Below are 16,182 nucleotides of genomic sequence, written 5' to 3'. Positions count from 1 at the left end.
TTAATTTTTTATGAATATTACTAACAACAGATTAAACGCATTTTGGCCAAGAGATCTGTGGAATAAGTGTAGAGTGAGTGATACAATACAATGTAATATTATTCAACTAGAATTTATGTTCTTAACCCTGGGTTAACATGAGCCTGGGAGACTCACAGGGATTTTGGTATCCACAGTACACCAATTGGGGCGGCAGGGTAGCCTAGTGGTTAGAGCGTTGGACTAGTAACTGGAAGGTTGCAAGTTCAGACCCCCGAGCTGACAAGGTACAAATCTGTCGTTCTGCCCCTGAACAGGCATTTAACCCACTGTTCCTAGGCCGTCATTGAAAATAAGATTTTGTTCTTAACTGACTTGCCTAGTTAAATAAAGGTAAAATAAAAATGATAGATTTTACAACTCAATACTTCTTGTATTCCCCAACAATCTTTATTTTTCATAAATTCACTGTTTTTAAGCTTTAAAACACCAACGTTTTCTATCTGCCTCATGGAAAAATGTGTAGAATTGCAGGATATTAACGTTAAAGCTGCAACAACCCAAAATCAACAACCCAAAAAGGCGAGCCTTTAAAATGTTCTTTCCCAGGGCCCGAGACTTGGTTTGAAGGGGTACCTGACTAATTTACTATCAAAAAAGGGGTCCCCGGCCCCCAAAAAGTTTGAGAACTGATCTCAGCTCTAACATTGTATGAAGCATGGTAACTGCTGAGAGAGAACAACAGTTGGAGTCTTATGTTGTGGGCTAAACTGCTGCTTTGTTTCCTTGGTATGTAGAGGACAACCCTAATAGCTGGTTCCCCAAAGAGAATATGTTCAGCTTCCAGACGGCAACCACAACAATGCAGGCGTGAGTATAGGATACGCCCAGTCCAGAAATAACACACTCCTAACGAACATGACATGGCTTCCTCAAGAGTTCCGTGTTCTCAACACGGATCTAAAGATAGATGACAGTTCAGAGTGCCTCCCAAATATGCACCGGATTCCCAACAGTATATAGTGCTCTATAAAGGGAAAAGGGTGCCATTTGAGACGTTTTGACTTCTTCACATGGCTCTACCCTGGACACAGTTGGAGGCCAGTAGTTTCAGAGAGGCTCTGTCATGCAATACAGAAGGGCTAATGACTGTGCAAGGCCTTCGGACCTTGGGCACTATGTGTTGCATGAGCAGGTTCATTAGTCTACACACATACACACACGAGGCACGCTCTCGCACGCACGCGCACACGCACACACACACACAAACACGCGCACACACACACACACACATACACACACACACACACACACACACACACACACACACACACACACACACACACACACACACACACACTGCTGACTGCTTAATTATCACCTGTCTGGTTGAACTAGTAATTACGGCCCACACACACCCTGCACTCCCAGCACGCCACTGTCATTCTCCCTGCTCCCTCTCTCACTCCACTCATCTCTCCACTCATCTCCTATCTGGCCGTCCCCCTGGATCCCACACTCTCTCTCCATTGCTCCCTCTCTGTGCACATCTGTCAACGTCTTTGTTTATTTTTCTTCTCCATCTGTCGCTGTCCCTCCTGTCCTCTGCATCATCTGTCCCCCCCTCATACTCCCCATGGAGGCCCTGCACTTTATCCCCTATATAGTGCTGTACTTTTGACCAGGACCCATAGGGCTCTGGTGAAAAGTAGTGCACTATATAGGGAATAGGGTGCCATTTGTGATGCACACAGTGTCCTTGACTGGAATATCATATGATTGACAGCTAGCTCTCCCAAACGTATTTCTCTCTGTCAAGTTCTTTATTTATTACTAAAGTGTCTTAACTTGATTCTCCTCTCTTTCCTTCCCTTCCTCCACACGGCCTGCACCAACTCCTGCGCCTACAGTATATCGTGAGTAACTCTCTCTTTCTCTCACTCCTTCTCTGTGCCCCTCAGACAACTCACTGTTAAACTCTTGGCTATGTCTCCCTGTGTGCTATTACCCACTGTATCCTTCATCCTTATTAACCCCTCTTAACCCCCCCCCTCCCCCCTCCCCACCCTCCCCCCCTGCTGTACTGAGTGTTCGATGTTACGGAAAAACATCAACAGTATCCAAAGCTCCAATGAATAAACAATACATATTCTGCACAATCGGTCTAAATTGTAAATAAGTGCAGATTGAATTCTCACTATAACAGTATAGCTGGTATTAAATTGTATTAATCTACGGATCAACAATGCAGAACATAAAAGACACAGTACTGTAGCACAATGAGTCACACTAGAGATGGTAATGTAGTGTTCTGTTCCTCTGTAGCCAGGGTCATGACACACACACACACCCCTCTCCACACTGAAGTTGTTTTAAGTTTGGCTTTGTCAGTTCATTCGGTGCAACAAAAGGACGACTGACTCTTCAAAAGGACGCATTCGGGAAGGAACAAAGAATTGCCTAGAGCAATATAGGCTTACTGTAGTTACGCAATATTGTATAATTCAATTCATACTATTTACGTATTCCTTTAGACGAAAGAGTCCGGCAATGTTGTTCGGGAAAAACTCTGGTTGTTCTTTCTATACTTCTAACAAACAATTGTAGCTATGCTAGCTAAACTAGCTAGCTAGCCTATAGCTTATTTAGTTATGTCTGCTAACTTTTAAGATGTTTTGTTCTCATTAATCTGTACATTGCCATTTATTGTACATCCACTATAAAAGTGTCCCATGTCGCCTGGTACATTGTCTCCAGGAACAGTATCCATTATCTTCCTCTTTTCTGGCGGAGAGGTGCACCAGGCGACACAGAACACTTTTTTTAGTGGATGGACGATACATGGCAATGTACAGAGCGTTAGCAGACATAACTAGGCTAGCTGTAGGCTAGCTAGTTATCCAGTTTAGCTAGCATAGTCCCAGTTGGTATTAGATATAACGTTGCGCCCCCTCCCGCCTGTGGGGAAAACAACCTGTGGTTACCTAGGTTACCCCATTGGTGCACAGCAAAAACTTCACCTTTTTCGAATGCAATTTTTTTTTTGTCTCCTTGTTTTAGTTAATTACAAAGCTAAATGTAAGAAAAGGGCAACACGTTTAAAGATTACTTCTCAACGTTGCCTGCTCCCGAGCGTTCTCACTACATCGAAAAACATAATATTGTAGGCATGCGGGGCTTCCCTCATGCCCCTTTTAATGACGGTGCTGTGAGTGAGTGACTGCTAGCTAGCTAACCAACAGTAACATTAAGCTAGCCAAGACCAACACAAACAGACTATACAGCTACGAGTAGTAAGTGGAGTTTCAAACAGACCATACCAAACAAGTTAAATGTATTGTTATTTTAATGTTGGTAACCGTTTTATTAAAGCAATAAAGCACTCGAGACCGTGCTATGTGCTGAATTCTGTCACCGGTAAATGGGTTTACTTCGGGCCAAACAACGCAATTTACTTGTAACTATATTCAGCACATAGCACAAGTCTTTTGGGCCTTATCTCTTAATTGTGCACTGTCCAGTATACATAGAACAGGTTGTGAAGTCATTTGTTTTGTAATCCTCATTAGTAGTTATTAGTTTATACCACAGCATACAGCAGTCTAGTTTATGCACAGTAGGCAACACACACAAACACACACACACACACAGACAGTTCTCATCCTCTGTGTGACAGGCAGTGATTGACCCCATTGCGTAGAATATGGATAGCATCTGTCACACATGATGGTTACTCTTTTTGGCACCCTGTCACAACATATATCCATTTAGGAGGTACACACAAACACAATTGCTGTCTTGGTGGTATCCTTATGTGTGTGTTTGCAGTGTGTGTAGTGTACAACAAGCACCTGTGCTGCTGGCTCTAACCCACTAGCCACTAACCAGTGCTAACCCTGTGATGGCTAATTCTCTGTGGCGTGGATCCCCGCTCACTAACGCCTTCTAACCCTGCACTCACAAATCCAGCCCCTCACTTCTGACCTCTGAGCCCTGACCCCGTTAACACTGTGACGTCCCAGCAGGGCATTCCGGTGCATTGCTGAGAGAAAGAGGAGGAAACGAGAACAGGAGGCAACCTCTACTATAACAGAGACTGAGAGGTACCTTCCATGTCTGACCTGGCTGCCCTGTACACAGTGCTGTAGTGTGGTGTGGCCCCCGCCCCAACAACCCCTGCGCAGACACACACGTGCACACACACAGACGCACAGGCACCCTCTAACATTGTTGTTGTGCCCCCCCTCACACTCACACCCTGTCCGTCAGACCAACTCTAATGATCGACCATGTCTTAGTAGCCTCTCACTGTTCCAGGTAGCGTGATCATACAACACTTTGCCTAAGAGCCAGACAGTTGACTCCAGAAGTCAATAATGATTGGCGTGCGTGAGTGTCTGGGTTGCTGTCTGTGCATGGATGGGCTGGCGGTAAAGGAGGAAAGCTAGTGTCTGTCTCACCAACTCAAACCCAGCTCAGAAGTTGCGCACTACAGTATATATGGAATAGGATTCCATTTGGGAGACAAGCCTAGCTGTACTACTGTAGATGGGACCAGGAGCTGGGTTTGCGTTGGTGAGACTGACACTGCTACAACAGCTTGTCAACATTTTTAGTTCCTTAGGCCTGGCGGCTGTGCGACAATGGGCAGTGGTGTGTAACCGTGGCAATGAATCAATGTATGAACATTTACAGCATGACATTGGCATGACAGTTTTAATCAGTGTTAAACATCGAGCCGCTGCAGTGCACACCGTGTGACTGTGTTCATGGAGACTGGACTGTAACTCACTTCTCTGCCGGACAGCGTTGTGTGGCTGTGACTGTATGAATCATGTGTCACAGTGTAGCTCTTACAGGATAAAGGGTACAATAAATTGTCGGTGTATTCAGTGCACCAGGGTTCTCATGTGTTGCAGAGGAGTATGGACAGTGTTTCATTGTATCAATTTGGTTCAATTTATTATATTCAGATTAAAGGAACACATATGGATGGGTGGAGATTGGACTGAGAAGTTTGTATATGAAGAGTAACGCACGCACGCTAATACACACGTGCACACACACCAAAACTCCCCTCGTTAATTTAGGTCTGGAGGAGGTGCTCTCTCTTGCTCGCTCGCTCTCTCTCTCTCTCTTTCATCACTGAGTCATTTCAGGGAGTGCATCGTACTGTCACAGGCACCCAGTTGATTTGTGTAAGAGACCTTGACAGTATTTTATTTGTAAACCAGCTGTCTAGAAAACACACTTTAGCTTTAGCTTGGTATCTAACACGCAAACCGTTAGGCTGCCGTTACACGATGCAACTTGCACACAATTTTAGTTGCTTGCAACTGAGTTTTTTCTTGATTGCTTCGCGAAGCACCCCCCTGCAACTAATCTGTAACTTGGTTGCATCCAATTAAAACTTTTCAACAGCCAATCAAAACAAACACTTTTGTCACATGATCCATTCGACGGTTCGGAATCCTGACCCAGTTGTCATGTCAACACACAGCTGTCAGTGCTGCGCAGAACAACCCTCTACCAAGGTTGACAGAACAAAGACAAGCACAGCAGGAGATGTTTAAGTGATAATGCCCTTGAAGACGGTGTTTGGAGGATATATTGGCACGGGTGTAAGGCCCGAGACAAAGTTGAGCTTAACAACACCCGTGCCAATATATCCTACAAACATCAGTTTTATACAACAGGTTACCAACATATTCAAATAATGACTGACATATTTTCATCAAAAAAAATTCATACTATTTCATCCTTCCACAAGATATAGTCCCGACACAAATCTAGGGTTGCTACCCAAGCCGGCAGGTCGTTCGTTCTATCGGTTCGGTTGCTAGAGACGCGACCCAGTCATTCGCTCTAAATGTTCCATTGCCATACTGGCTGGCAACATTCTTATCCCTTGCTTGCTAGCTAGCCAACTACGGCTAACTTACAGTCACGTCAAAAAGTGCAGGCAGAATAACAGCAAAGTAGCTGCATTTGCATTTGTTTAACCCTCTGTGGCATGGTGTTTCCCTCAGGCAACAAACTACCTTTTTGTACCTCACACCACCCCTTTCATTTTTTTTAAATAAAAAAAATATATATTTTCTAACATGTCTGGGTCCAATGAAATGAGGGGCTGAAGTGAGTGTGGCCTTTTGTCTGGGGGTGGAGCAGTCCTTTCACGAAGCAAAGCCGCATGGGACACAGGGCCACCAATTGGTAAGATAAAATCACTTTTTAACATGTTTAAATTCAAATTCAAACTTCATATAAAAAAATATATGCATGTGCATGAGTATGTAAAGAAGTATGTTTGATTGTTTAAATACTTATTTTGTTTTTATTTATATACTAAAACTGTGTTTTTTTGGTTCGTTGCCTCAGGGCAACATTGTGCCGTTAGACCACTTTTGTTCGGGCAATATCATGCTAAATCAAATCAAATCAAATTTATTTATATAGCCCTTCGTACATCAGCTGATATCTCAAAGTGCTGTACAGAAACCCAGCCTAAAACCCCAAACAGCAAGCAATGCAGGTGTAGAAGCACGGTGGCTAGGAAAAACTCCCTAGAAAGGCCAAAACCTAGGAAGAAACCTAGAGAGGAACCAGGCTATGTGGGGTGGCCAGTCCTCTTCTGGCTGTGCCGGGTGGAGATTATAACAGAACATGGCCAAGATGTTCAAATGTTCATAAATGACCAGCATGGTCGAATAATAATAAGGCAGAACAGTTGAAACTGGAGCAGCAGCACGGTCAGGTGGACTGGGGACAGCAAGGAGTCATCATGTCAGGTAGTCCTGGGGCATGGTCCTAGGGCTCAGGTCCTCCGAGAGAGAGAAAGAAAGAGAGAAGGAGAGAATTAGAGAACGCACACTTAGATTCACACAGGACACCGAATAGGACAGGAGAAGTACTCCAGATATAACAAACTGACCCTAGCCCCCCCGACACATAAACTACTGCAGCATAAATACTGGAGACTGAGACAGGAGGGGTCAGGAGACACTGTGGCCCCATCCGAGGACACCCCCGGACAGGGCCAAACAGGAAGGATATAACCCCACCCACTTTGCCAAAGCACAGCCCCCACACCACTAGAGGGATATCTTCAACCACCAACTTACCATCCTGAGACAAGGCTGAGTATAGCCCACAAAGACCTCCGCCACGGCACAACCCAAGGGGGGGGGGGGGGGGGGGGGGGGGTGCCAACCCAGACATGCTACAGTGTGGAGATGTGCTCGGATGCATAATTATGACCATAGACAAAGTTTTTACTTTACTATCTACTGATACTTACAGGAAATGGACACAATAACGTTTTATGGGCAGAAGGAACATCATCGAGCAGTTAGGGTCATTCCCGCTGACAGTGAGGACAGTGAGCTTGAGGAGAGTCAGGAAGAGTGGATCCCCGAATCAGGTTCGAAAGACAGTTAGGAGGTCAGGGGTCAGTTAGCAAAGTAATGTGTGTGTGTGTTTGCATGCGTGTCAGTGGCTGAAGAAGGGTATATGACACATTCAAATGTGTGCTTCCTGCTTTCTTTTATAAAGGAGAATGCCTGAGGATGAAGATGTAGCAGAGGTTGATGTTCCACACCTACCCTGGTGGACAACACCCCACAATGCATACTTCAATGCTTACCCAGAATGGCAGGGCCTGCTTTCAAGATCTGATGATATCATGTCCCCCCTCCAGTACTCCAAGCAGTTTTTCTCTGAAGACATTCTGGAAGTTATTGTAGGGCAGTCAAATCTATATGCGATACAATGTAACGTAAACAAGACCCTTAACCTCACTCCAAAAGAATTGGAGCAGTTCCTGGGTATTGTGGTGTACATTGTTTGGTTTACCAGGCACCTTCATGTTTTGGAACAAAGCCTGCCGAGTGTCCCAAGTAGCTGACACCACGATACTGAATAGATGGGAGGCCATCAAAAAATCCCTGAGGTTGACAGTTGGGATCTGAAGCGAAAGATTATCTGCTGTGGTGTAAGAATACAACAAGAATATGGGTGGGGTGGATCTGCTCGACTCACTGTACCAGGACAAAAATCAGGTCAAAGAAGTGTTACCGCCGGCTGGTGTTCCACTTCCTGGATATGATCATCGTGACCACCTGGCTGCTCTACCGAAGAGATTGTGAAGGCACTGGCATGAGAAAGAAGGAACAAATTAAGCTGTACACCTTCAAGTCATACATTGCAAAAGTGGAAAGTCTGGAGCGTGAGAAATGTCCCAGTTCCACAATTGCTGGTGAGGTATGAGGAGAAGAGGAGAAAAGAACCCGCTGCTCCAATTCCAGTCCCTGATGTGCACCTGGATGCCACAGCCCACTGAAAAGAAGGGGAGATGCAAGGTACCAGGTTGCACAGGTACACAAAAAGCCTAGTGCCAGAAATATGATGTCCACCTCTGTTTCACATCCACCAGCAACTGCTTCTTGAGGTTCCACACAGAATTGGAAATCAGAGTGTGCTTTGTCAAAAAGAGAAACACTGATTCAAATAATAACCCACACAAACACACATTCAGACACACTGAAACACATACACACTTGCACATATACCCGCACACATAGGCTAACCCCTCCACACACACACACACACACACAGACACACACACACTCATTTGGATGTTAGTTTATTTGATTGTTTGATGTTTTGACTTTGAAGCTTCTTATTGTGATTGGCTGGAACTATTTGTGCTTGATGTTTGTCTAAATTAAACTTGTTCTAATGCATATATTGCTTGTTTTCCTTATTCCACTTATCATACATACTATAGAAAACCTTGGTGTTTCAGCAAGAAACCAATATCTGTTTGGGGGACGACGACGACAAATTTTATGATGGATATATTACCCCGAAGCTCCCCAAAAACCGGGTGAAATATTTTTCCCCCAAAAAAATAAAAACTCATGCCATAGAGGGTTAAGCTGTTTTCCAGAGACATTTATTTGGATACATCCATAACAATGAGCTAATGAGGCATGATTTCGCCTGGAAAATGTGCTCACTCATCAGGACACTGATGTTCAGAGGAGCTAGCCAACAACACAGCTAACACAATCGCTTCAAGCTGGAAAGACTGCAAACTAGCTGCACTTAGTTTCTTTTGACATTTTTTCAATTACACTTCTTTGTGTATATCCATAAAAATGATGCCAGCAGATTCATGATTTCGACTGGTTGAGAAACGTTGCCTGCCTGTATCTGTCTCATCCCGAATCCCGACACTCTGGGACAGCTGGACATCGAATTTGTATATTGAAACAATGTTGCAAATGTCGGAGAGAAAGACAGTAGGGTTTTACAAATCTCCACTGTTGAAATGGAATTGAAATGAAATTCTCAAACAATATGACAGAAGCATCTTCAATTTGATTGGCTGTACCATACAATTTTAATCGCATTTGAGTTGCTTCTTGTAACAGCAAAGTTACTTGAGATGATGCCACTTGCAACTGCAACTGAAATTGCATGATAGTTGCTTTGTGTAACCCCAGGCTTAGGCAACAGTCTCAATAAAGGTATTTCCGTTATAAATTGGACACAGCAGAATGCACAACATTAGTTATAATTTATGAGTGTTTCTTCCAACACGTTTGTCTTAACTATGGCATTCATACTACAACAGTATAGAGAGAGATTCAGTATTGCGTGCTGGACAACACGTGGGAATAAATACCTAACTTTGAGAGAGTCCTCTTAAACAAAGACAAGCGACGACAGCGCTAAAAGCATCTTAACATGCACAATAGCATCACGTGTCAAATAAACATTCATGAATTCTGGAGATTTTTTTTTTTAGGCTTGTTTCTCTTCTTCCACTCTGTTCCACTTACATGTAGGGCTGTTTCTTTTCTCTGTTTCCCCTCATCCTTTTCCCTCTATACTTCCTCCTTTAAAGCAGGCAGTGTTTGTGGGTAAACTGACGACAGCAACTCTCTCTGTCACACACACACACACACACACACACACACACACACACACACACACACACATATATGCATAATGCCTGTGTTTGATCCACAACATGAATCAGAACCATGGATATGTGTATACCAGACAGCTGTGTAGAGCGAGAGACAAGGGAACAAGGGATGAAGTAGGTTGAAGAGACGAGGAGAAGTAGTGAGGGATGAGAGGGAGGGCAGTATTCAACTTCAAATTCAAAGTCTAATTTCAACTTCTAAGTTAGAGAGGAAGAGGAGGTTAAGCACACATAACTTGCACCTTAAGCCATACCAGTGGCAATTTTATCATGTAAATCTTTTTGGGGACAGTTTTTTAATTTTTTTTAGATGCATGCCAACAAAGCCACTAAACAACACAACACTAAACAATACAGTAATGTTTTAATTTTTCAATGTTTTTATTTCACCTTTATTTAACCAGGTAGGCTAGTTGAGAACAAGTTTTCATTTACAACTGTGACCTGGCCAAGATAAAGCAGAGCAGTGCATCACAAACAACAACACAGAGTTACACATGGAATAAACAAACATACAGTCAATAATGCAATAGAAAAAGTATATATACAGTGTGTGCAAATAGGTAGGATAAGGGAGGTAAAGGCAATAAATAGGCCATAGTGGTGAAATAATTACAATATAGCAATTAAACACTGGAGTGATAGATGTGCAGAAGATGAATGTGCAAGTAGAGATACTGGAGTGCAAAGGAGCAAAAAAGATAAGGTAGTTGGATGGGCTATATTTACAGATGGGCTATGTACAGGTGCAGTGATCTGTGAGCTGCTCTGACAGCTGGTGCTTAAAGTTAGTGAGGGAGATTATGAGTCTCCAGCTTCAGTGATTTTTGCAGTTCATTCCAGTCATTGGCAGCAAAGAACTGGACGGAAAGGCGGCCAAAGAAATAATTGGCTTTGGGGGTGACCAGTGAAATATACCTGCTGGAGCGCGTACTACTATGCTGCTATGGGGACTAGTGAGCTGAGATAAGGCGGGGCTTTACCTAGCAAAGATTTATAGATGATCTGGAGCCAGTGGGTTTGGCGATGATTATGAAGTGAGGGCCAGCCAACGAGAGCATACAGGTCGCAGAGGTGGGTAGTATATGGGGCTTTGGTGACAAAACGGATGGCACTGTGATAGACTGCATCCAATTTGCTGAGTAGAGTGTTGGAGGCTATTTTGTAAATGACATCGCCGAAGTCAAGGATCAGTAGGATAGTCAGTTTTATGAGGGTATGTTTGGCAGCATGAGTGACGGATGCTTTGTTGTGGAATAGGAAGCCGATTCTAGATTTAACTTTGGATTGGAGATGCTTAATGTGAGTCTGGAAGGAGAGTTTACAGTCTAACCAGACACCTAGGTATTTGTGGTTGTCCACATATTTTAAGTCAGAACCGTCCAGAGTAGTGATGCTGGACGGGCGGGCAGGTGCTGGTAGCGATCGGTTGAAGAGCGTGCATTTAGTTTTACTCGCATTTAAGAGCAGTTGGAGGCCACGGAAGGAGAGCTGTATGGCATTGAAGCTCGTTTGGAGGTTAGTTAACACAGTGTCCAAAGAAGGGCCAAAAGTATACAGAATGGTGTCGTCTGCGTAGAGGTGGATCAGAGAATCACCAGCAGCAAGAGCGACATCATTGATGTATACAGAGAAGAGAGTCGGACCGGGAATTGAACCCTAATTAATTGCACTATAACGGTGATTAAAGGTGCCCACAAACTGTTAGGGCCTACATAAAGTTGTCCCATTAGCAGAGCTTTCTTTTCAGCACCATGGAGTGAATCCTTACCACCGCCACACCTGGTTATCAGCGGAGCCTTGTCTGGCAGTGAAACTGTTAATTCAGCCTCATTTACTACCTTTAAAAAAAAAAAAAGCTGATATGGCTGACTTGCTTAAACAAATGTGGTTTCTACTGACAATTAAGATGTACAAACTATGGCATAATGGGACGACGAGCTGATAAGAGGCAATCCGTAATTCCGATTAAGACATTAATGAGGGAGCTAGACAACAAAACCCCCGTTTTGCCCGGGGTTGAAGCGGCCAGCTGTCTAGTGATTTTAGTGCAGCATTTGATTCACCTTGTTATGCTGTGCTGACTTGAACAGGAAGATGGCGCGGCAGTCCTTCTTGTGGGCAAATTTCGTCATCAAACTTTGTCATCAAAGTCTGGCATTCTCTGGATTGATGGTGCTCTCAAGACAATTGGGAACTTGGAAAAAAAACAAGGTTGAATCATGATGTCTGATCTTCAGGTCGTAGCTCTAGAAAGTGGCCCGAGTTCCCGACTTGGAATTCCGAGTTGGATGACCATTCAAAACATATTATTTTCCCAGTCGGAGCTTGTTTTTTTTTCGAGTTCCCAGTTGTCTTGAACTCACTGAAGTGTGAGATTTCCCAGTTCTGAGTTTCCTGTTTTTTTTACGTGCCAGAAGTCATACTAGATTGACAGCATGGCCAATGTATTCAACCTTTTAGGATAATAATAGCCTAAACAAACCATTATAGCACCATTATTAACTTTACATGCTTGCGCCACCATTATCTTAGGCTATATTGTTGAGCATTTGACACAATATAAAACTCCCTACAATGCAAAACCCAAACTTACCTCTTTTACTGAACTAATTTGATCCAAATCTACCCCTGACGCAGTGCTGACCTCCTCAATCCTCCGTTTTGCCCTGGGTTGAAGCGGCCAGCTGTCTAATTCCCTGTCCTTGAGCTGACGTAGTAACTGCTGTGCTCACCGGTGGTGAGATATAAACAACTCATTCACTTGTGCTCTATTCAAACTTTTCTGGCCCATGGTGTTGCTTATGAATGTTTATCCTTTTGAAATGCATATTTAATTGGTCACTGCAAATGTAATTGGTCATTGCAAATGTATGGAAGCGTGCTAAACTGTGTCCTATTCCGAACAACAGCAAAGAACCCATTACTTCTGCCAATAGTCGACCAATTAGTATGCTAGATATTGGAGGGTATTGTGAGTAGACACATATGGGAGTACATGGAAAAGAATGATCTGATCACAGCCAATCAGCATGCTGTTCGCAAAAACCATTCCATTACCACTGCATTGGTTGACATGACTGACCAGAGGCTCAATGCTATGGATAATGGCAGGTTTGTGGGTGTACTATTTTTATATTTTAGTGCAGCATTTGATTTAGTGGATCATAAAATAATTTTTGACAAAATTGTTGCATTATGGTTTTAAGGAGGTAGCATTGAATTGGGTACAGTAAAATCTAACTGGCAGGAAACAGTCATTTTCTTCCCCTCGTGCTTTAAACTATGGAATACCGGAGGGCAGCTTCCTTGGGCCACTACTTTACTTGATATATACCAACGACCTTCCTTATGCCTTATCTGAACCTCAAGCTACTATATTTACAGCAAGACAATCGGTTCAACAGGTACAGCAAGCTCTACAAGTAGAGTTGGAAAATATCAGGAAGTGGGTTTGCCGGAACAAACTTGTTTTAAACACCAAGAAAACCAAATGTATGTTGGTCTGTTCCACCAGGAAAAGGCCAACACAGCATGGGATACAATTAAGTATGGGGGGAGTACAAATTGAGGAAGTGGCAGAAACCAAACTACTAGGAGTGCAGCTAGACAACTGCTTAACATGGTTGTCTCAAATAACTAATCTATGTTAAAATAAATATTGAAGCTGCATGCATGATCAGAAGGATAGCTACATATTTAACGGGAAAGATTCTTAACCCAAGCATTAATTGAGAGTCAGGTGAACTACTGTTCTGTGGCCTGGGGAAATGCATCAGCAAGTGAAATTAGGAGCCTGCAGAATGCACAGAAGAAAGCAGCAAGGATTGTTTTAAGGTGGACATATGGTTCTTCTGTTGTAGTCATTGCGCAATGCTCTTGGTTGGTCATCAATCAACAAGATAATTGAAAAAACATTCTTATTTTATTTCATAATATACACCATTTTAAACGGCCAAACTCTATTCACAACAGTATTCAATTGGTAAGAGACAGGCATTCAGTAAATACTAGGAATAGATTGTCCACCATCTATGTGTTATCCAGACAGAAAAGACTGTTGGAGTATTTCTCTGATCAATATGTTAGTGCATTATGTCTGTTTGTAACAGTGTGTGTTATATGTGAAAATGTGATTGTATTATAAATTGTATTTTAATGTTTAAGGACTCTTTGAAGATTAGTCCAAATGAGGACTAAAAGAGATCCTAATCAAATAAAAATCAAAATCCTTTTAAGCTTGGAAAAGAGATGCTTAAACGTAGACTTGGCCACACACCCACTCCACTGAATAACAGGCTAGTGATTGCTTTGCAACGCTTGCAGTTAGCCACTGATTCCTTCCAAACCAATCATTGTTGAATTTGCAATTTGTTGTGCAATGTTTATGTCCAATTTTCGATGAGCATGGATACATTTTCTCTATAATTTCTCTTCATATGACAAGGATTGAAAAGGATTTGTCAGTAGATTGTTGACTTGATTCATGATAATGACAGCTTGTCTAGTTTGCTAGCTAAGATTTTGAAAGTATGATGTTGACAATCAAAGCTATGGTAGATATAACTTGATTTGACGTCATTTTATCTGTGGCCAATGACCTTGAGCCTTGATGGATGGACAGTTCTAATGTAACTCTATGGCAGCACCCAAGGGGCTTGATTTTTCAAGCTATCCCCATAGATTTTGCAGTGACGTAGTGTCCCAGTGAGTGACAGAACACTGAGCCAATCACATTACCAACCCCTACGCTCGGTATTTTCCGCTGGCTGCCCCACCACCACAGAAAGCACTGAGGCTAGGCTGAAACACCTGCATTTTGGAGCTGCCTTACTCAAGAAAGATGAGACCATGTTTTTGTATGCAGCTTAATTAATTATTATTTTTTTTTTTCATTGTTTGCAAACTGATATATGACACGTATTAATGCCAAGATAACACGCAAAACAACACATTTTTTATATTAATAACAAAACAATATATATAAATAAATAAAGTAATACTGTATATATACATACTACTGTATATATACATAAAGTGCCTTTGAAAAGTATTCAGACCCCATGACTTTTTCCACATTTTGTTACGTTACAACCTTATTCTAAAATCAAAATACAAATCCTTAGCAATCTACTCACAATAGCCCATAATGACAAAGCAAAAAATAAATAATAATAAATAAAAAACAAAAATACATTATTTACATAAGTATTCAGACCCTTTGCTATGAGACTCGAAATTGAGCCCAGATGCATCCATTCAATTGACTGGACATGATTTGGAAAGGCACAAACTTGTCTATATAAGGTTCCACAGTTGACAGTGCATGTCAGAGCAAAAACCAAGCCATGAGGTCGAAGAAATCACCGTAGAGCTCTGAGATAGGATTGTGTCGAGGCACAGATATGGGGAAGGGTACGAAAAAATGTCTGCAGCATTGAAGGTCCCCAAGAACACAGTGGCCTCCATCATTCTTAAATTGAAGAAGTTTGGAACCACCAAGACTCTTCCTAGAGCTGGCCGCCCGACCAAACTGAGCAATCGAGGAAGGAAGGGCCTTGGTCAGGGAGGTGACCAAGAACCCGATGGTCACTCTGACAGAGCTCTAGAGTTTTTCTGTGGAGATGGGATAACCTTCCAGAAGGACAACCATCTCTGCATCTCTTGTTAAGCATGGTGGTAGCATCATGCTGTGAAGATGTTTTTCAGCGGAAGGGGACAAAGTTTTTTATTTTTAATAAATTAGCTAAAATGTCTAAAAACGTGTTTTTTTTGCTTTGTCATTATGGAGGTATTGTGTGTAGATTGCTGAGATGTTCTTAAATCAATTTTAGAACAAGGTTGTAACGTAACAAAGTTTGGCAAAAGTCAAGGGGTCTGAATACTTTCCGAATATATATATTTTTTTAAATATATTTTTAGCTAAACAGGTGGGGCTCAAAACAGTTGGGGCTCTGCCCTGAATGACGGTTCGCAACTGAGCCATACCATTGCATGTGTTTCCTTAAAAAAGTTATTTAGTAACAGTTTATGAGGATGCAATATACAGTACCAGGCTCCAGTAACACGGTTATCTCTACGCATTACTGTATCTAGTCAGTATTTACTTTCTGTGTAACTAACATCACATGTTTTTTTTTGTTTTTTTCAAGAGTTTTGTACACTGTCAGTAGATGACAGCTGAATCACAGGAACTTGTTTCACAAGAT

General features: G+C 42.5%; 1 protein-coding gene across 8 annotated transcripts in view; it reads left to right on the top strand.

Moving 5' to 3' along the window:
* The window catches only part of nsmfb (NMDA receptor synaptonuclear signaling and neuronal migration factor b), a 40,642-nt gene that overhangs the window by 11,821 nt on the left and 12,639 nt on the right, over positions 1-16,182 (top strand). For 4 of the 8 annotated variants that reach the window (XM_021606425.2, XM_021606424.2, XM_021606420.2 and 1 more), the window contains exons 4-6: positions 777-849; positions 1,890-1,895; positions 4,005-4,082. In XM_021606425.2, coding sequence (XP_021462100.2) covers positions 777-849; positions 1,890-1,895; positions 4,005-4,082 — 157 coding nt within the window. The remainder of the gene's footprint in view (positions 1-776; positions 850-1,889; positions 1,896-4,004; positions 4,083-16,182) is intronic. The other 4 variants (XM_021606428.2, XM_021606426.2, XM_021606423.2 and 1 more) reach the window with 1 other exon arrangement.

The sequence above is a fragment of the Oncorhynchus mykiss genome, chromosome 6 (genome assembly GCF_013265735.2).
Source record: "Oncorhynchus mykiss isolate Arlee chromosome 6, USDA_OmykA_1.1, whole genome shotgun sequence".
NCBI classification, from domain to species: domain Eukaryota; kingdom Metazoa; phylum Chordata; class Actinopteri; order Salmoniformes; family Salmonidae; genus Oncorhynchus; species Oncorhynchus mykiss.
This window is presented reverse-complemented; position numbering and strand designations above follow the sequence as displayed.